This window comes from Corvus moneduloides, chromosome 6, assembly GCF_009650955.1.
Source record: "Corvus moneduloides isolate bCorMon1 chromosome 6, bCorMon1.pri, whole genome shotgun sequence".
Taxonomy (NCBI): domain Eukaryota; kingdom Metazoa; phylum Chordata; class Aves; order Passeriformes; family Corvidae; genus Corvus; species Corvus moneduloides.
Genome location: NC_045481.1, coordinates 37,944,932 through 37,960,686, shown reverse-complemented (window position 1 = coordinate 37,960,686; position 15,755 = coordinate 37,944,932). Strand labels below are relative to the sequence as shown.

The 15,755-nt window shown below is 39.5% G+C and overlaps 1 protein-coding gene across 1 annotated transcript in view; it reads left to right on the top strand.

Annotated features, from left to right (window-relative positions):
* RTF1 (RTF1 homolog, Paf1/RNA polymerase II complex component) overlaps positions 1-15,755 on the top strand; it is a 29,749-nt gene that overhangs the window by 763 nt on the left and 13,231 nt on the right. The window contains exons 2-5 of the mRNA XM_032110653.1: positions 2,067-2,177; positions 11,147-11,294; positions 12,767-12,971; positions 15,054-15,168. Coding sequence (XP_031966544.1) covers positions 2,067-2,177; positions 11,147-11,294; positions 12,767-12,971; positions 15,054-15,168 — 579 coding nt within the window. The remainder of the gene's footprint in view (positions 1-2,066; positions 2,178-11,146; positions 11,295-12,766; positions 12,972-15,053; positions 15,169-15,755) is intronic.

The following is a 15,755-nucleotide window of genomic DNA, read 5'->3' as shown; positions in this document are numbered from 1 at the left end:
CTTTATTTGTCATCAGGGCATCTCCCGGGGTTGTAAGTGTGATGTCTGGTGTGAGCTCAACCGTGTCAGGCTTGGAAAAGGGGTGTCTCCCTCTTTGGAGGGGGCTGCTTTCAAAGACTCACCTTTTGGTGTAGCATGTATTGATGGTGTGATTCAAATGGTAAATAAAGACATCATAGGTGAAGTGTGTTACAGCTTGTATGGCAGTGCTTGTTCCGGGGAGAAGTTTGGCGGAATGAATATGCTGAAGCCTACATGTCTGATGTAATTTATGTGTTGGACCTTCAGGGTTTTTAATATAGAAGCTGTTGCTATGTTGCAATAAAAAGCCTTCCCAAACACTCAAAAATACTTCTGCAGACTGGGGCTTCAGAAAAATCAGATCAGATAGTCTGTTAAAACAAGTACACAGGAACTGATTAGGTTGATCTTGTGTACTTCTAGAGTCCATAGGGCTGCCAACATCTCGCTGCTAGTGTATCAGTTTGGTGGTTTTAAAACTTGAAAATAGGAGTTGGACTAGCTCTAGCATCAGTCAGACAATCGGAGCCATGGTGGTAGGAATAACCACGTGGTTCTGCATCCCTTCCATCCCTCACTGGCAGCAGGCATCTGCAGCTGTACCTGAGTAGTAGGTGCTTCCCCCTCCACTGAGCTGTTTGTAGCAACTGTAACAAACAGGGAGATGTATGTGCAAAGATGAAGATTAGGTAGCAGGGAAGCAATGTTTCTGAGATGAGAGAATACTGATTTAAATGTAAAATACCGAGTTAACCCCTGCAGATTAAATGTTTGACAGCTTCCTGTGGCAATCTAGGCTTGTTGACTTAAACAGCTAGCAGCCTCTTCAATATAGTATCTTGGAAAACAGAAAACAAGTGTAGAAAGAAAGAAAGAAAGGAAAAAGGAATATTTCTTAGCTTAAGTGGTGCTCCTCTTCAGGAGCTTCCCAAAGAGAAGCACTACTGAAACTTCTTCAGGAGCTTCCAGAGGAGATCTGTTAATTGTACGAATGTGCTGTGTTGATGTTGCAGGGCTTTTGCCGAGAAAAGTTGGTAAAAGCCATTACTAATGAAAAGTTTCTTTGTTGGTAAGTAGGCAGACTATCAGTTTCTGCAGTGTTTATGTTCTCATTTGAGGTGCTGAATTGTAATCAGTTTGTTTAGATAATCTTCCAGTTGTGAAACTAATGGAAACCAATCTAGCATCGACTTCCAAAGATGGCAGAAGTCGGAGTGGCTGTATTTCTACACAAAGCTAAGATTCATCAGCCCCAGAGCAATGTTTTTGAGAATAGATTCTGTGTCCCGGACTGCAGAGACAGTAACACAGCTTCAGAAGTGTTTTGCACTACTGCTTGTGTCACCTGAACAAGCAATGAACAGCAGATGATGGGAGTATTTGAGAGCCATGTAGTTCTTTGTGTGGGTGCGTGTTGCCTGTGAAAGGGCTTCCTTTTGAGTAGAACAGCTCTACTAAGTTTCACAGACTCTGAGCTTGATACCTGCTCTGTGTCTGTCCAAAGCTTCAAGTTTATTCTGGGGTGTGTACCAACAGTGAAAAGGAATTGAACAGGCTGACTAAATATTACCAACCATGACATAATGGTGATGCCTAAAGCATTTCCCCTTTAAAGTGTGTAATTGCAAACATCTCTGTTGTTTAGGAGAAGAAGCTGCTATCTACTGGTATTTGGCTTTTTAGGGCTAATTCCACATGGTGTAGTTAGGGTGGTTTTGAATTATTACCCAATCCATATAAGACAAATCTGAACACGACTCTGAAAGTAATTTGTCTTACGTGGTTTACACCAAGAAAGTAATGGTACTAGTATTTACTTTTAATAGCTTGTTACCATCAAAATCCTTTTGTAGCATCCAGTTGTATTAAAACTGTGTGTGTGAATGTGTATTTATGAAACGTAAGTAGACTTGTTCCTTAGTAGGTGACAATAGTCATGCTACTGGGATGTGCTCAGATATTTCAGAGAACCTGCCTGTGCACTGACCTGGATTGTTAAAACTAATTACGACACTTTGCAATAAATGTGTGTGTTTTCACACCAGGAGCTCCTGTCATTGGCCAAACGGAAACGCAGTGACTCTGAAGAAAAGGAACCACCTGTGAGCAAACCTACAGCTTCTTCAGACTCTGAGACATCAGACAGTGATGATGAGGTGGGTTTATCATGTTACCAGTGAGATTGTTATGGGTTATTTGTCTGATCGTACCTCAGCAGTGAAACTGTATTTATCATACAGTATCTTTAGCCTGCTGTCTTCATAAAGTGAGACTGTCCATCAACGATGGAGACCTGTTAAGGCCTGAGAATGTATTTTTTTCTTTTTTTCTTTTTTTTTTTTTTTAATGATTGTGTTTTGAATTCTAATTATATACAAAATAATCTGTATATAGAAAAGATGAGTGCTGGTTAAATCCACGTTCATATGGTCTGGTGAGCTGCCTGCTTAATGCTAGTGTTTTTCCTGTGTCATGTGTGCAGTTGAGGTAGCAGTGAAGCTGCTAAAGCTGGACTCTGAATTCAGGGAAAGAGGTTTTCAGCTTTAGAGTGGAGCTTCCTTCCTAAGAGAAGGGTCAAGGCAGGTAGTACTATTTTACAGGTAGTAAAACTGTTCTGTTTAGCTACTTTGATTCTCCAAGAACTGTGCTGTGAACTGTCTGGCCATTTGGACATGCAGCAGTGTGTGTTTTGATTGACATTTTTGAAGAAAGAGGCAAGAAGGAGTTTAGCATTACTTTGTTCTAAGGTTTGTCAATTTCTTGTATAGTAGTGCTTATCTGCTGCTTCTGTTTTTTGTATTTGTTCTTGGTACTATTTTCTAGAGCTGGTTAAAAGTCTGTGCAGCTAGAAAAGGAAATTGAAAAAGACCTATTTAAACAGGCACTGAAAAATGTTATACAGGTATTTGAGTAAAAACAATTTCTTGAAAGCTCACAAATATCTTTTGCAAGCTTTCTGCAAGTTACAGTGAGGTCATTTATTCCACCTGTTCCCTGTAAATTTGATGTGGAGATGTTTGGTGTGGGTTTTTGTATTTTTTTTCTTCTGAAATAACAGTAAATATTATCTATTGTGGCAACTTGCAGACTAAGAGGGTAGGTCAGTGATAAACTCTTAAGCATTTGTTAGTGTAGTAGAGTTCTTCCAATAAGTGTGCAGAATGTGCAGTTTAATTTTCTTTCTGAGGAATTTTTGAAACAAATATGCTTGGAACTCTGTTCCAAATCAATCATTTTCTTTAAAAAAAATTGCTTCTTGTGTATCTATTATACGTTTAAGGCATAGAGACAGAATTATGAACAGGCTAGATATATTAGGTTTCCTATTGGGTAACTACCCAGTCTGTCACCGTGTGTGCTCAGATCTGCTGGCTCGCAGTTTATTTATTCTAAGTTATGTGGAGAGCAGCTTGTCTGGAAAAAGTAGAATTGGGTGTGGAGAGCCTGTGGATGATAAAGCCTTCCATTCTGTGTTTAGCTCTGAAAGCTGTCAGAATTTTAACTTGTGTAATAAGGAAGGTCTACCTTTCCATTATATGTAGAATATGTCAATACCTCTTCACAAACTTGCACAGACGTTGCAGATCAGTAGTGCCACTGTTGCACCCTGTTCATTTGATACTCTTTCTAATCTCTGTATCATTTCAAGTTGATACTATGTTCTTTCTGACCTCTATGCAGCAAGAGGAAAAAGATTTAGCGAAGAGGTAATTAGGACACTTGCTTCTATTCCTGTGCCTGAAATATGCATTCTGAACTGCTGCTTGTCACAGCAGGATGAGCGGCTGGCTTATAACAGTTCTGCTTCTGCCAGTCATTCAGTTCTGTGCGTCCCTGGGCTTGACTACACTAGTCCTGCTGAACAACTCTGGTTTTAATAAGTATTCTTGTGGTTGGTTTGAAGTTTGTTCAACCTTGGGGGCTGGGACAGGGGGTCTAAAAGTTGAAATTGTATTGTTGGACCTCCTGCAAGGTGAAGACCTTGAGGCAAAAGCATGGAAATTGTTGCCCTGGGCAAATGTTCTTAATCATACGCATGTGTTTCCACCGAGGTTTTTCAGTGTGCATGTCCTTTGTGATTCCTGGAAAGCACTAAACGTTCCAAGATTGGCACTATGTTGCATGTACAGAAAAGAAGCCTAAATCTCTATTTCAGAGTGTAATGCACCGTGCCGCTTTTTTTTAAAGGGAGGAAAGTTTGTGGGGCATAGGGGAGAGAAAAACGTTTAGGAATTACTGAATAATAGCAGTTACAAATCATGCTACATCTATACAGTGCCCAAGGGATGTCACTAGATCTTTAATGTTATATTTATGTGTATCAGTGAGAATTTCTCATCCAGATGCTGAGTTCTGTAACACTTAAAGGACCTCTGTGGGCTGAATCAAATTTCCTAGCCAAGGGACTGAAGGTGAGTTGCAGGCAGTGAGATAGGAGGAATGGTCTAAGCTGTCTTCTGGTGGGGCTGTTGAACATTCTTGACTCAATTGACTGTAGACTGTTGTTCAGAGAGCTGATAAATGTCAATGACTGCAGGGCGTTGCAATAAGAAGAGCTACCTTTGCAAAGAGGTGTACTAATCTGGACATAAAAGGCTCCTTTATGTGGTGTGTGACCATGTCTGCTCAAGAGCTCACCGTCTCTAACCGGTAGCTTTCTGCATTTAACCAGTTAGATGCTAGCTAGGCTACTACTGGAGCTACGGTGCTAGAGGTTTGTGTGTCCACAAAGTATTCTTGTTACTGATTGAGGGCATTAGGTGGATGATGTTCCTCAATTGCAGTAGGTTAATTCTGGGTTCTTGCTCTTCCTTTTATTCTGGCTTCTTTGCTCACAGATAATTTTTTCTATTGCATGAGAAGAATGGATGACTTCTGCAACAACTTCCCTGATATTAGTGTTGGTTAGACAGAAAACCACAATGCTATGGGAGCTCCTGTTTGTTTCTCTTGAAAGATTTGTTGTTACCAATGGTGGTAAGACTGTACAGCTGTGGTGTAAGATCTACGCTCATTCTAATGTCAGGAAGGATTCAGTTCTTCCTTTTAACACCTACAGGGTAATGACAGAAGATACTTCCAGGACAAGAAAACTTATACAATGAACGCTTGGTACTAGTGTGGAGTTTACTGAGGATTATCTGTTTATGCCTTTTTTTACAAATATGCTAATTTGTTAGGGAGCTGTATAGCTGAAGATCTTGTCAAAAGCTATGGGACAGAGGAAGAGGTGAGCAGTAGTCATGCAGCTAGTGAGGAGATTGGTCTCAAATAACAGTCAGCCTAGAGGGTTTTGTGCCTCTTTGTATCTGCTTACTGCACTTCAAGTTAGACCACTCCAGCAAAGCACAGATCAGCAGAATACTGCATGTGTTCTTTCTGTTATGGGGGTGTCTTTTTGTGGGATTGTAGAAATTACAGTACTAAACGTTGTCTTTTCCTGTGTGCTTTTATTTTATAATACTGCTTAATTAGACCTTCAAGAATGAGTGGGCTCTCCAGTTCTGTGAGGCCTTTGCCATAGATTTTTTCCAAGCTTAGGAAATTTGAAACAGGCTGTGCTTTAATCTTCTTATAGACAGCTTATAGACTATGTACTTTGTAACTTTGACTTTGCTTGGGGACAGTTTCCTTCAGCTATTAATGTGTGCAATAGTAAAGCTTTTCTCAAGGAAGTGAAGTGCTGTTACCTCCTCTGCTCCAAATAAAGTGCAAATGCAAATCTGAATAACACAAGCTAATTGTATGAAGGCTGGCGTGTCCGAAGAAGTAATGTGAATAAGCTGTGGACAAAATTGATGTAACATTTAGTCTGCAACTAACTTCTTTAAATTGCAAACTAGCATGAGGGTAACTTCTTGTGATTTGATTTATGTGGTAGGAAGAGTCTGCAAGAGCTCTGAAGGACAGCAGGTTGCTCCAGAAGTAGACTCATGGAGGTATTGGAATTAAATATGTGAATTTTTTTTTTTTTCACGGAGTGAACTTTTCCTTTGTACTCATGGAGCAGTTTTTCATGACAACATCACAGTCAGAAGGTTCTGTCTAATATGTAGAGGAGCCATTAAGCCTTTTGGCCAGGTGATGCTGTCTGGCTGGTGGTGCTAGAGCTGTGCAAGGCACTTGTGGACCAAGTGTTTTATGGCTGTTGCCATCTCCAAGTGTTTGGCCCAGGCTTCCTAAATAAAATGTTGCAGATTTTCACAACCAGTAGCATCCCCAAGTGTGTTTTAATTGTGGAGTGCTTCCTGATTGGCATTTGGTGTCTACCATCTTGATGTTGTCACTCAAGCAGTTCTTGCCATTTTTCCGTACATGAACCCCCTCAAAATACTTCTAGAGTAAATGTTAATTTGAAGCTTAAACTGCATTTGAACCTTCTAGTTCATCTTTATGTATTATCACCTTTCTGTGAGCTTCTTCGAGCAATACTTGGATAAAAAGAGTAGATCAGGTGTCTGGTGGTATTTTGGCCCATGAAGCCTTCTTTCAGCCATTTCCTGGCAAAGCCTCTTCTGTGACTTCCGAAGGTGTGTTCTTTATTTGCTTATTTCCTTTCCATTTTGGTGTTGACACCTAGAGTCTTCTTTCTGTGTCTAAAATAGTTCTTTAAGTTTTCTGATTGCTGGGCTGTTGTTATCGTGTAGGTGTTTGAGGTGTTCAAATGACGGGTGTGGATCCTAAAAGGAAAGGATAAGTAACAAGGACTTTTTATTTACTATTTAGTTTTTTAAGTAGTGGTAGAAAGCATTTTGCTCCTTGAAGCTCTTGGAGTGCTGTCTGTGGAGTTTTCCAATCTTTGAGAAAGCCTGAAGACAGTAAATACTGCCTTATTTTCATATCTGTGCTTCCTGCTGTTGAGTTCAGACAGGCTGAAGCTGTAGTTTCATGACTTGCGTGGTGGACTGCCTTATTTTTTTCCTCTATGAATGCATGAAAGTTTGTAAGCTGAGCTGATGTTACCTACCGTGGTGCACTTAAGTGCTACGACAACAGGACAGATGAAGTTTATCTGGCCTAGGAAAGGAACACATTGGTAAGGGACCTATTTTGCTTTGATGTTGTGGCTTGTAGTTTGCATTTTGCTTATCAAGCCATTGGATATGGCAGGAAGGAAGGATATGGCAAAGACAGGCTGGCAACCTTACTTGTGCATCTCTGACTTGATAGGGGGTAAAAAAAAAGCTGGGAGAACATCTATTTGCAAATTAAAATCTCAGTGTGTAATGCATTTAGGTACTGTGTGAATAGAAGAAAACAGCAACTACCTGAGCAGTAAAACAGTTCTGCACTCTGAGCTCACTTCAGGTATGGGTTTTTTTTCTTTTTTCTTTTTCTCTTTTTTTTTTCTCCATGATCTCATTTCATCTCCCTAGTGGAAATATGTTCCAGGTTTGCTGAGCTATAAATTATTTTCTTGAATCACTTTGTGTAGTTGCTTTTTGAGAAGCTGACTTACAAATCTAGGTAATTTCTAATGTGGTGCGTTGGGGTTTTTTTTTTTTTTTCCCTAAGTCCATTCTGGTTACTGTGGCTTAATTTGGACTTCTTAGAATCAAAGAATAGCTTAGGTTGACAAGGACCTTTAGGATCGTCATGCCCAACTGTTTCTTGGAAGAAATATTCAAGCTATTAACACTGTGAACCTTGGCAGCAAGTGGAAAATTCAGGAGGCTCTTCTGGCTGCTTCTTGAGAGAGACCCATAAAGCTCTGTTGTTTGGCAGTACTAAACAATAAGCAGAAAGCCATGTAGCAGTACGCTTCTGCATGGGTTTATTAACTTGCTGTGTCCGGAACCATGGAGGGTCCAGATGGTGGCCGAGGAGGCAGCAGTGAATAGAGGGGCTGTTCCGAGGAGGTGTTACAGTCATGGGAAGCATGTGAGAGGCACTGACTGGTGCTGCCTGACTGCAGCATGGAAGAGGGAACCTGGAGAAACTGCAGTAGAGGACAGATTTTGGAAAGGGGCTGTTGTTTGGAATTAAAGGAAACAGAGTAAAGAAATGCTTCTGACTATAACTGTGTGCATTTTTACTTGATGTTGCATGTGAACATGTTGCATTTTTGATTTCTGCTGGTGTGCTGGAGCATGAAGAAGGGACTCAAGACTTTGGTTTGGATTGCAGGTTTCCATGCAGCCCGTGGCTTTCCAGCATTGCCTTCCCTCTTCCTCCTAGACCAGCTAATCTGTTGTGACTTCCTCTGCCGCAAGAAGAAATTCATGTTGGCCACTCTCTCTGAGCAATGCAGAGTGGTCATTCAGTGTCCAAATGACAGCTGCAACAGTGTCCAAAGGCAGAGCAATTTGTGAGCCTAAGAGTCTTGCACTGTGTCCTGGTTTTGATGAATTATTTGTCCAAGATTTGCCCTAACTCTTGTCTTATCCTGTAGTTGTTCCAGGAATGACCAGGCATTCCTGAGAGATTGGGTTAACTGAATAAGCCCAGAAGCACCTGAGTTGGATAAGAATTTGGCTTTGTGACAGCCCTGAAATTGGGAGATGGACAGAGGTCACTTGCATAAACAAAAGTGAGATGACGTCTTATCTCCAGGGTGAAATAGAAACCAAAGCACAGTTTCCTAGATTAGGGAGCAGATTTTTTAATTACCTTGTTCTGTTTTGGTTTGCTTGGGTGGTTTTTGGTTTTGGTGGTGTGGTTTTTTGTTTGTGGGGTTTTTTTGGTTTGAGGTTTTTTTAGTCTTTTTTGTTGTTTGTTTGTGTGGGTTTGGGTTTTTGTTGTTTGAGTGGAATTTTTGGTTTGGTTTTTTTTTGTTCCAAGTGTTTGTCACACAGGTTTCTTTTCAGTCCTATCTTCCTGGTTTTCTCCACAATTTTCACACAGGTTTTCTCCACAATTCTACTAGTGAGTTAAAAGCTGAGAACAGTGATATATAAAACATGTATGTAGAGCTATTAAACATTTTATTCGCTGAAGTCCTGCTGTTTTTTATCTGATCTTAACTTCTTTCATCTCAGCATGACCTCTCAAGGTCTTGATATAACTGTGTTGTGTACTGTGGCTTTCTGTGTGCTTCCTTGCTGTGCAGCATGCTGACATGAGGTATAATTCAGCATTAAAACCCTGAAAATTGGCAGAGCTCTGAGAGGAAGGCACCTCTGCATCACTGCTAAACACTTAGTTTCACTTTTCTTGCTGTTGTGTCTTCACTGGTATGCTGGCAACAGGTGAGCACTTGAGCAAATAGCAAAAATGCACTTTTCTGTACGCCTGGGAGATGATTCCTTAATGCTGGGGTTTGAACAGATTTAGGCAGAGTACAAGCTTGTTCTTAACTGATTTACATGGGCATAGGTATCCAGAAATATTATTAGACAGTGATATTGTAACACTGAACGAGTAAAACTTTAATGCTGAAGCCAGAAAAAACTTCAGTACAAGCTCAGGCTGGTATAAAGTCAAAGCTTTCTGTGCAGTTTCTCACCTGTCCTATGGACTATAACAGACTGGAGTACCTGCATAGGGTATGAATTGCAAGGCTCACCACTGTACTTTTTACCTCAGAAGAAAACAAAACAAACTTCTGCATTGACAGACTTCTGAATACTCTGATGGTGCCTAAAGAAAATGATGAAGCATTTGGTAGTATGGAAAGTATAAAGCTGGGTGTGAGACTAATCAAAACCTGGGAAATTCCAAAGGTATTAGTTCAGGTATTATTAGATCAGGTAGTAGCTTATAACTACTTGCTTGAGTTTCATCTAGAATAATTAAACATTAGGGTTCTCTGAGGATGGTGTCTTATCAGGTAGAGTAATTTATCAAATTTGATGGAATGACTAGTGCCTGCAAAGACAGACTTGATTTATCCCCCAGGATAGGGTGATTGGGTAGGAAGCCTGAAGTTTGTGTGCATCTGAGGTCAAATCTAAAGTGGTTTTTTTTTCCACTTAGAGTAGTTTTAAGTGCAAGATCTCAGTTACGCGCAAGTGTATTTGCTCACTTGCATTATGACTGTTTTTTAAGACTGCATGCTCAGCCAGATGGTGATGTGCATGAAAGATGAGAATAATATACAGGTATGAAGAGGATTTTGGTCTAAATAAATGTATTTATTTATTTGTTTGTTTGTTTTAAAAGCCTGTTATATTCCTGAGGGTCTCATGCCTGGAGAATTTCTAGGAGAGGCAGTGAAGTGCAAAATATTGTAAAGCTTTTAAGTTATATATGGGCAATCCTTATTGCTTCTATTCCTTTCTGGCTTTACCTAGGTAGTTGGAACAACGTAAAAATTCTATTAAAAGATCACACTGTAAGGTAAATACTAGTTCTTCTGGGACTTTGGGATTTAAAATGGCTATCTGTGTATGTTTAAGTCCTGGTTTAAGTCCTGTATGTTTAAATGCTGGTTTAAGTCCTGTACTTGGAAACTGCAGTCTAAGTTAACTGAAAATATGACATTAAAAGAAAAATAAAATTAGGACTTGATTTTTTTTTTTTCCTTTTTTTTCCCTGACTTCTGTGATTCTGATTTGATTCTACTTTGCATACATAGAGGGTAGTGTCACCACCTGCATCTATGAGTGCACTGTTGGCTTGTTGCATAGAAATACAGACACATGTACTTTTGGTAAAATGGAGATCTTGAAAAGGCTGTCATGTATCACTGGTGTCCTTCATGAAATGTAAAATCCGCTCTTGATTAAACTAGTTATGGAAACACATCAGTTGCTTCTGTTCAATAGTAAACTGAAGCTAATCTTTACAAATGCATTGGACACATTGTTTAGAATTATTTTCTTAGGAAAATATTTTCAATACCTCCTCTTTTGGCAGATATTGCAAACTTTGAAGTCTTCATTATTTTTTAAAAGGAATGACCTACCAGCTGTTGGCTTGCATTGATAATTAATTTTTTTTTTTTAAAAAAGGAAAAACTTAAACCAACCACACAACACCCTACCCCCAAAAACCTTGTCAAAGGCTCCCATTTATCTGATAAGTTTCCTATTGGCTTCTCTTTTTTTAATCTCTTCTTTCTGCTTTGATTTTTTTGTTGTCAGGTATTAGGCTATTTCTCAGCTGGTTTTACTCCAGTGTTTTGGAGAAGGGAGAAAAGTGATGTTTGTGTTTCACAATCCCTTTCTTGGTTCTTTCCTTGCAGTGGACTGTTGGAGGTTCTAAAAACAAAAAAAAGGGAAAAGCGGGTAAGGCAGAGAAGAAAGGAGCCATGAAGAAACAGATGAACAAAGCTGCCTCTTCTGGCAGCTCGGATAAAGACAGCTCAGCTGAGAGCTCAGCACCTGAAGAGGGTAAGATAACACATGTGCATCTATTTAGTGTGATTCCAAGTGAACTTACCTGTTGTGCACCCTCAAGAGTAGTGTTGCATGGTGATGTTGAAGACCATCTTCAAAGACTTTTCATTGTGTAACTTAAAGTCAGGATAACTTTTAAATTTACCATGGCTTGAAGTGCATGTAATTCAGTGTAGCATTGCTGCGAGCACTCCATTACAACCGCAAACTAAATGCTGTGTTGACTGAAGAATGAATGACATTTCATTGCTTGACTTTCTCCTGGAAAATTCCTTGCTTCCTTCTAGCATGTCCTATCTACCCATGTGGGTAGCATTTTTTATTCTCATTGACATATTTCTCCTTCCCAAACTTCTTGTGATAACAAAGGGAGAGGTGTATAGTGTTTGTGATGCAAATAGGAGCTTATCTTGCATGCATTTGCTCTGAAATGGAATTCTTGCGCGTTTATACTGACATGGAAGAAGAAAAATAATTCTATAACTTTGCCAGAATTTTTTATGTGAATATTGAATACATTTCAATGCTGGTCAAATTTCCAGTCTTCTGTTTTCATCATGCCCATGAAGGTTTGCAGGTGCTTACTTGTGATTTCCATTGATACTAAAAAAGGAAGTTAAGATAGTATATGAAGGAGCTTACAGTTTTAAGTATATCAAGCACAGGAGATACAGACAAAGGCATGAAGTGACTGCACCTGTGTATATCAGTGCTTACAACTCAAGGGTTTTCACAGTGTGAACTTGCAAAGCTGGAAGTTTCCAGAAATACTAATACCAGAATGAAAGTGAAAGAAGGAATGCCTGCTTTCATAATTTAGTGTAATTTAGTCAATTAATTGAGATAATCAAAGTGCTTGGTCTTGGATCAAATTTAAAGGTGGTGTTACCCAATTATTGGGGAGTCAGCTGTTCCCTAAACCCCTGTGTAGATGGGAGGGCTTGTTGCAGTAACAGAGCTAGTGTCAGGGCCTTGCCAGCCCTGAGGGTGTTGGTTTCAACTTTATCTCCTGATGTAGCAATTCATAGTGTTGCAGTCTTCACTGGACGAATTTTGGTCCTTCAGGTTGCTCTAATGAGGTGGTTAATGTGCTATACTGTGGTGGTTGATCGTGGTGTTTGAGGTGTGCGCACACAAATTCATGGCTGTCTAAGCATATAGGCATAGAAATCTAACTTTGAGACTGTAACACATTACTAAAAGGCCTTCTAAAATTTGCTTGTTCTGCTAAGAATTGTTACTTATAACCCAATTTGTGTTCAAATGTAGTAGCACTCATTTTATTTTTTTTAGCATATGTGTGTTATGGTAGTTTCAACCTGGCCTTAATTTTCATTTTATGTATGCTTTTAGTATAGTGGAAGATGAGTGTAAAAATAATTAGTGCTATCCTTTGCTAATATGCTATAAGGAAGTGGTTGGGCTTTGCCCCAGCTGAATCTCACTACTTTGTATTTTTGATTTAGGAGAAGTCTCTGACTCGGAAAGCAACAGCTCCTCATCTAGCTCAGATTCAGATTCTTCATCTGAAGATGAGGAATTCCATGATGGCTATGGAGAAGACTTGATGGGAGATGAAGAAGACCGAGCTCGACTGGAACAAATGACGGAAAAGGAGAGAGAGCAAGAACTGTTTAACAGGATAGAGAAGAGAGAAGTGCTAAAGAGAAGGTGAATTTTATGTCTGTTGATATTCAGTAGCAAATTCTTAAAGGCTGCATAGAGGGTCTGCCAACTGTGCTCTCTTCTTTAAGGTCCAAGCATTCAGCACTGTAAAATGAGTTAAGCTTGAGTGTATATTTTTTGGGTGTAAACTGTCGCTGTAGGAGTGAAGGAGCACACAGCAGGAGTTCTGCACATTCTTGCAGAAGACAGTATCTAAAAGTTTCTCAGCTGTTGAATACACTCAGTTCTGGCTACCCTTGTAGTTATGTTACTGCACCACAGGTTAGATGCCAGACAGTTAGAAGGCCTGCTTTCTGTTCATCTTTTTTTGTATTAACTCTCATGTGCTGATGCTTTGGAAAAAGGCAAACAAAGCATAAGGTGTACATGAGTTTCTGGAATTTTTCAGAAAACAATGGTGAAGCACAGAGCAGTGTCAGGGTTGCCTGTATATGGGTGTGAAACTGGTTTGGGCCCTAACAGAAGATAAAGATATTGAAATAATGAGGAGTGGTATTGGATATGTCGTTTTCATGGAATCTTTTGTGGATTTCTACCTTATGTACTGTGGTTTTGTTGTTTGTTTGTTACTGTTACACTGTCCAGTCAGGCAGCTTCTTTGTAGTAAAGGTATTTTTCTTCCTGTGTATCTTAATCAAAAGGATTTGGGATGTATGGGGCAAGGTTTCTCCAGTTTCTTTCTTCTTTAGTGCCTTCTCTTTTCTCACTTGCTGAGAAATTTCCCTAGAGGACTGACATCTGTTGAGTAAATCATGTCAATACAAATGACTGCCAGACTGTGTTTGTCCAAGCCATAGCCAGAGCACTGCCTGCCTGCCTTGATTTTAACACTGTTCAGAATCTTATGTGGTCTGCTGCTCTCCTCAAAGGGATCAGAATCATTGTAAGTTTGGATTTCGATCACTTAAAAGGACATAATATTTTTTAAATTTTACTCTCTATTCCATGGTAACTGAATGTCTCTCTTTTAGAATGAATGCCAGAGAATACTTGATACAAACAAATTAAACAACTGATGCTTGAGTTACTGATTTAATCTTAAATTAATTTGTGCTGTTCTGTGTGAAGTCTTGGCAGGTAGAACTAAGGGGGTGGTGGGGTAGTCATTTAACTTTATGATAAGTTGAATCTTTCAAAAGCTCTTTGTATGCACGTTATGCTGTGAGTTCATTGGGATTACACAGGCATTGCATCTGATATAATGCCTGTGCCTTGTGTGTTATGCTTCATGTTAAAGGCATAAAGGGCAGTGAGCTCACCTGACACTTCAGTTGGTTGTCTACAAAATCCAGGTGTAAAGGGCTGAAGAAGAATGGACTGTGTAATGTGCATGTGGAAAACACATTTTGAATTTCAATTACTGGAAGTTATTTTTTTCTCGTGTTTGTCCATATGCACACTTCACTAAAGCAGTGACCAGTCCCCAGTGCAGTGGAATCTCAGTCACAGGACTGTTCCATTGAAATCACTACTCTTCTGAATACAGTGGCTGAAAATAAGACATCAGGGTGATATATTTCATGAAGGTAGAAGTGGAAGTGCCTAAATTGTTCTGCAGAAACTGAGTCTGATGAGAATTTAGCTGCTGAAGGAGGACTCCCTGAGACATTGCAGTTATTCTTATACAGGCCAGTGAGAGTAGAAAGGTGAAGCTTAAGCATGAAAAAGTTAGCATGATAGTGGCTTTAAAGAAAAAAAAATTAGCTGTTTATGTTCAAAGTATGTAAAATAGCCATATGATTTTAGAGTTGTAGGCGGCATGTAATGATCACTGCACTGGCAAAGAGGAAGATGGAGTAAGGGCAGATTAGTAATTTCTACATGGTCTCGTCAGCCCTTTAGGTTAGCTCTCTGTAGGACTGCACTTTGTGTACTCAGCTTTTCTTCACTTTATTTTCTTGGGGAAAGGAGGGGATGGGAATAGGGGACAGGATAATATTAAAGGGACAAGAAGTTGAAGTGTTCCTTGCAACCTAATAGCAATTGTAATAGCATCTGAGCAATCCTTTGCTCTCTCAGGAAAAGCATTCTTTCATACATTCTTTTTGTTCCAATAACTGCTACTAGATTTGAAATCAAGAAAAAACTAAAAACAGCAAAAAAGAAAGAAAAGAAAGAGAAAAAGAAAAAGCAAGAGGAAGAGCAGGAGAAGAAAAAACTCACACAGATCCAGGAATCCCAGGTAGGAAATGAAACCGTTCTTGGTAACAAACCCTCTTCCCTTGGCAAAAGGAGATAGGATATGGCCTCTCTGCTCTTAATGTTTTCCCTTAATGTCAAACAGTGTAGAAAGCAGATTAGAATTTAGTTAATTTATATGCTCAAGCTATCTTTAGTTTTTCCAGTTCATTTAAGGAAGTTAACATCTTTGGCCTATTGAGGGGTACTCTGATACTCCTTTAATGAAAAATGCAAAGTTGCAGCTATGTCTAGAGTTGCTGTGTTAGCCATCCCACATGAGAAAAAGAAAGCAACCTGGGCAGGTAGGCTCCCAGAGTGGGATGGGATTCATCTTGTCTAACTTCAGCCATCTAAGAACCAGCTGATTGTTTACACTTTTTGTTGCCTCTTGTTTTATGCAATGGAAGAGGACATTTTCAGCTGACAATTCACTCCATGTTATTTTCTAGTGAAACAGATGTTTAACACCTACAATCAAATTAGGTGAGATGAGTTTTCCCTTAGGCACATGTTGAGTGGAATGAATTTCATTTCCCTACTCCCTCAACTCCATATATGTACGTGTGTGTACACTTTAATAGTCCATTT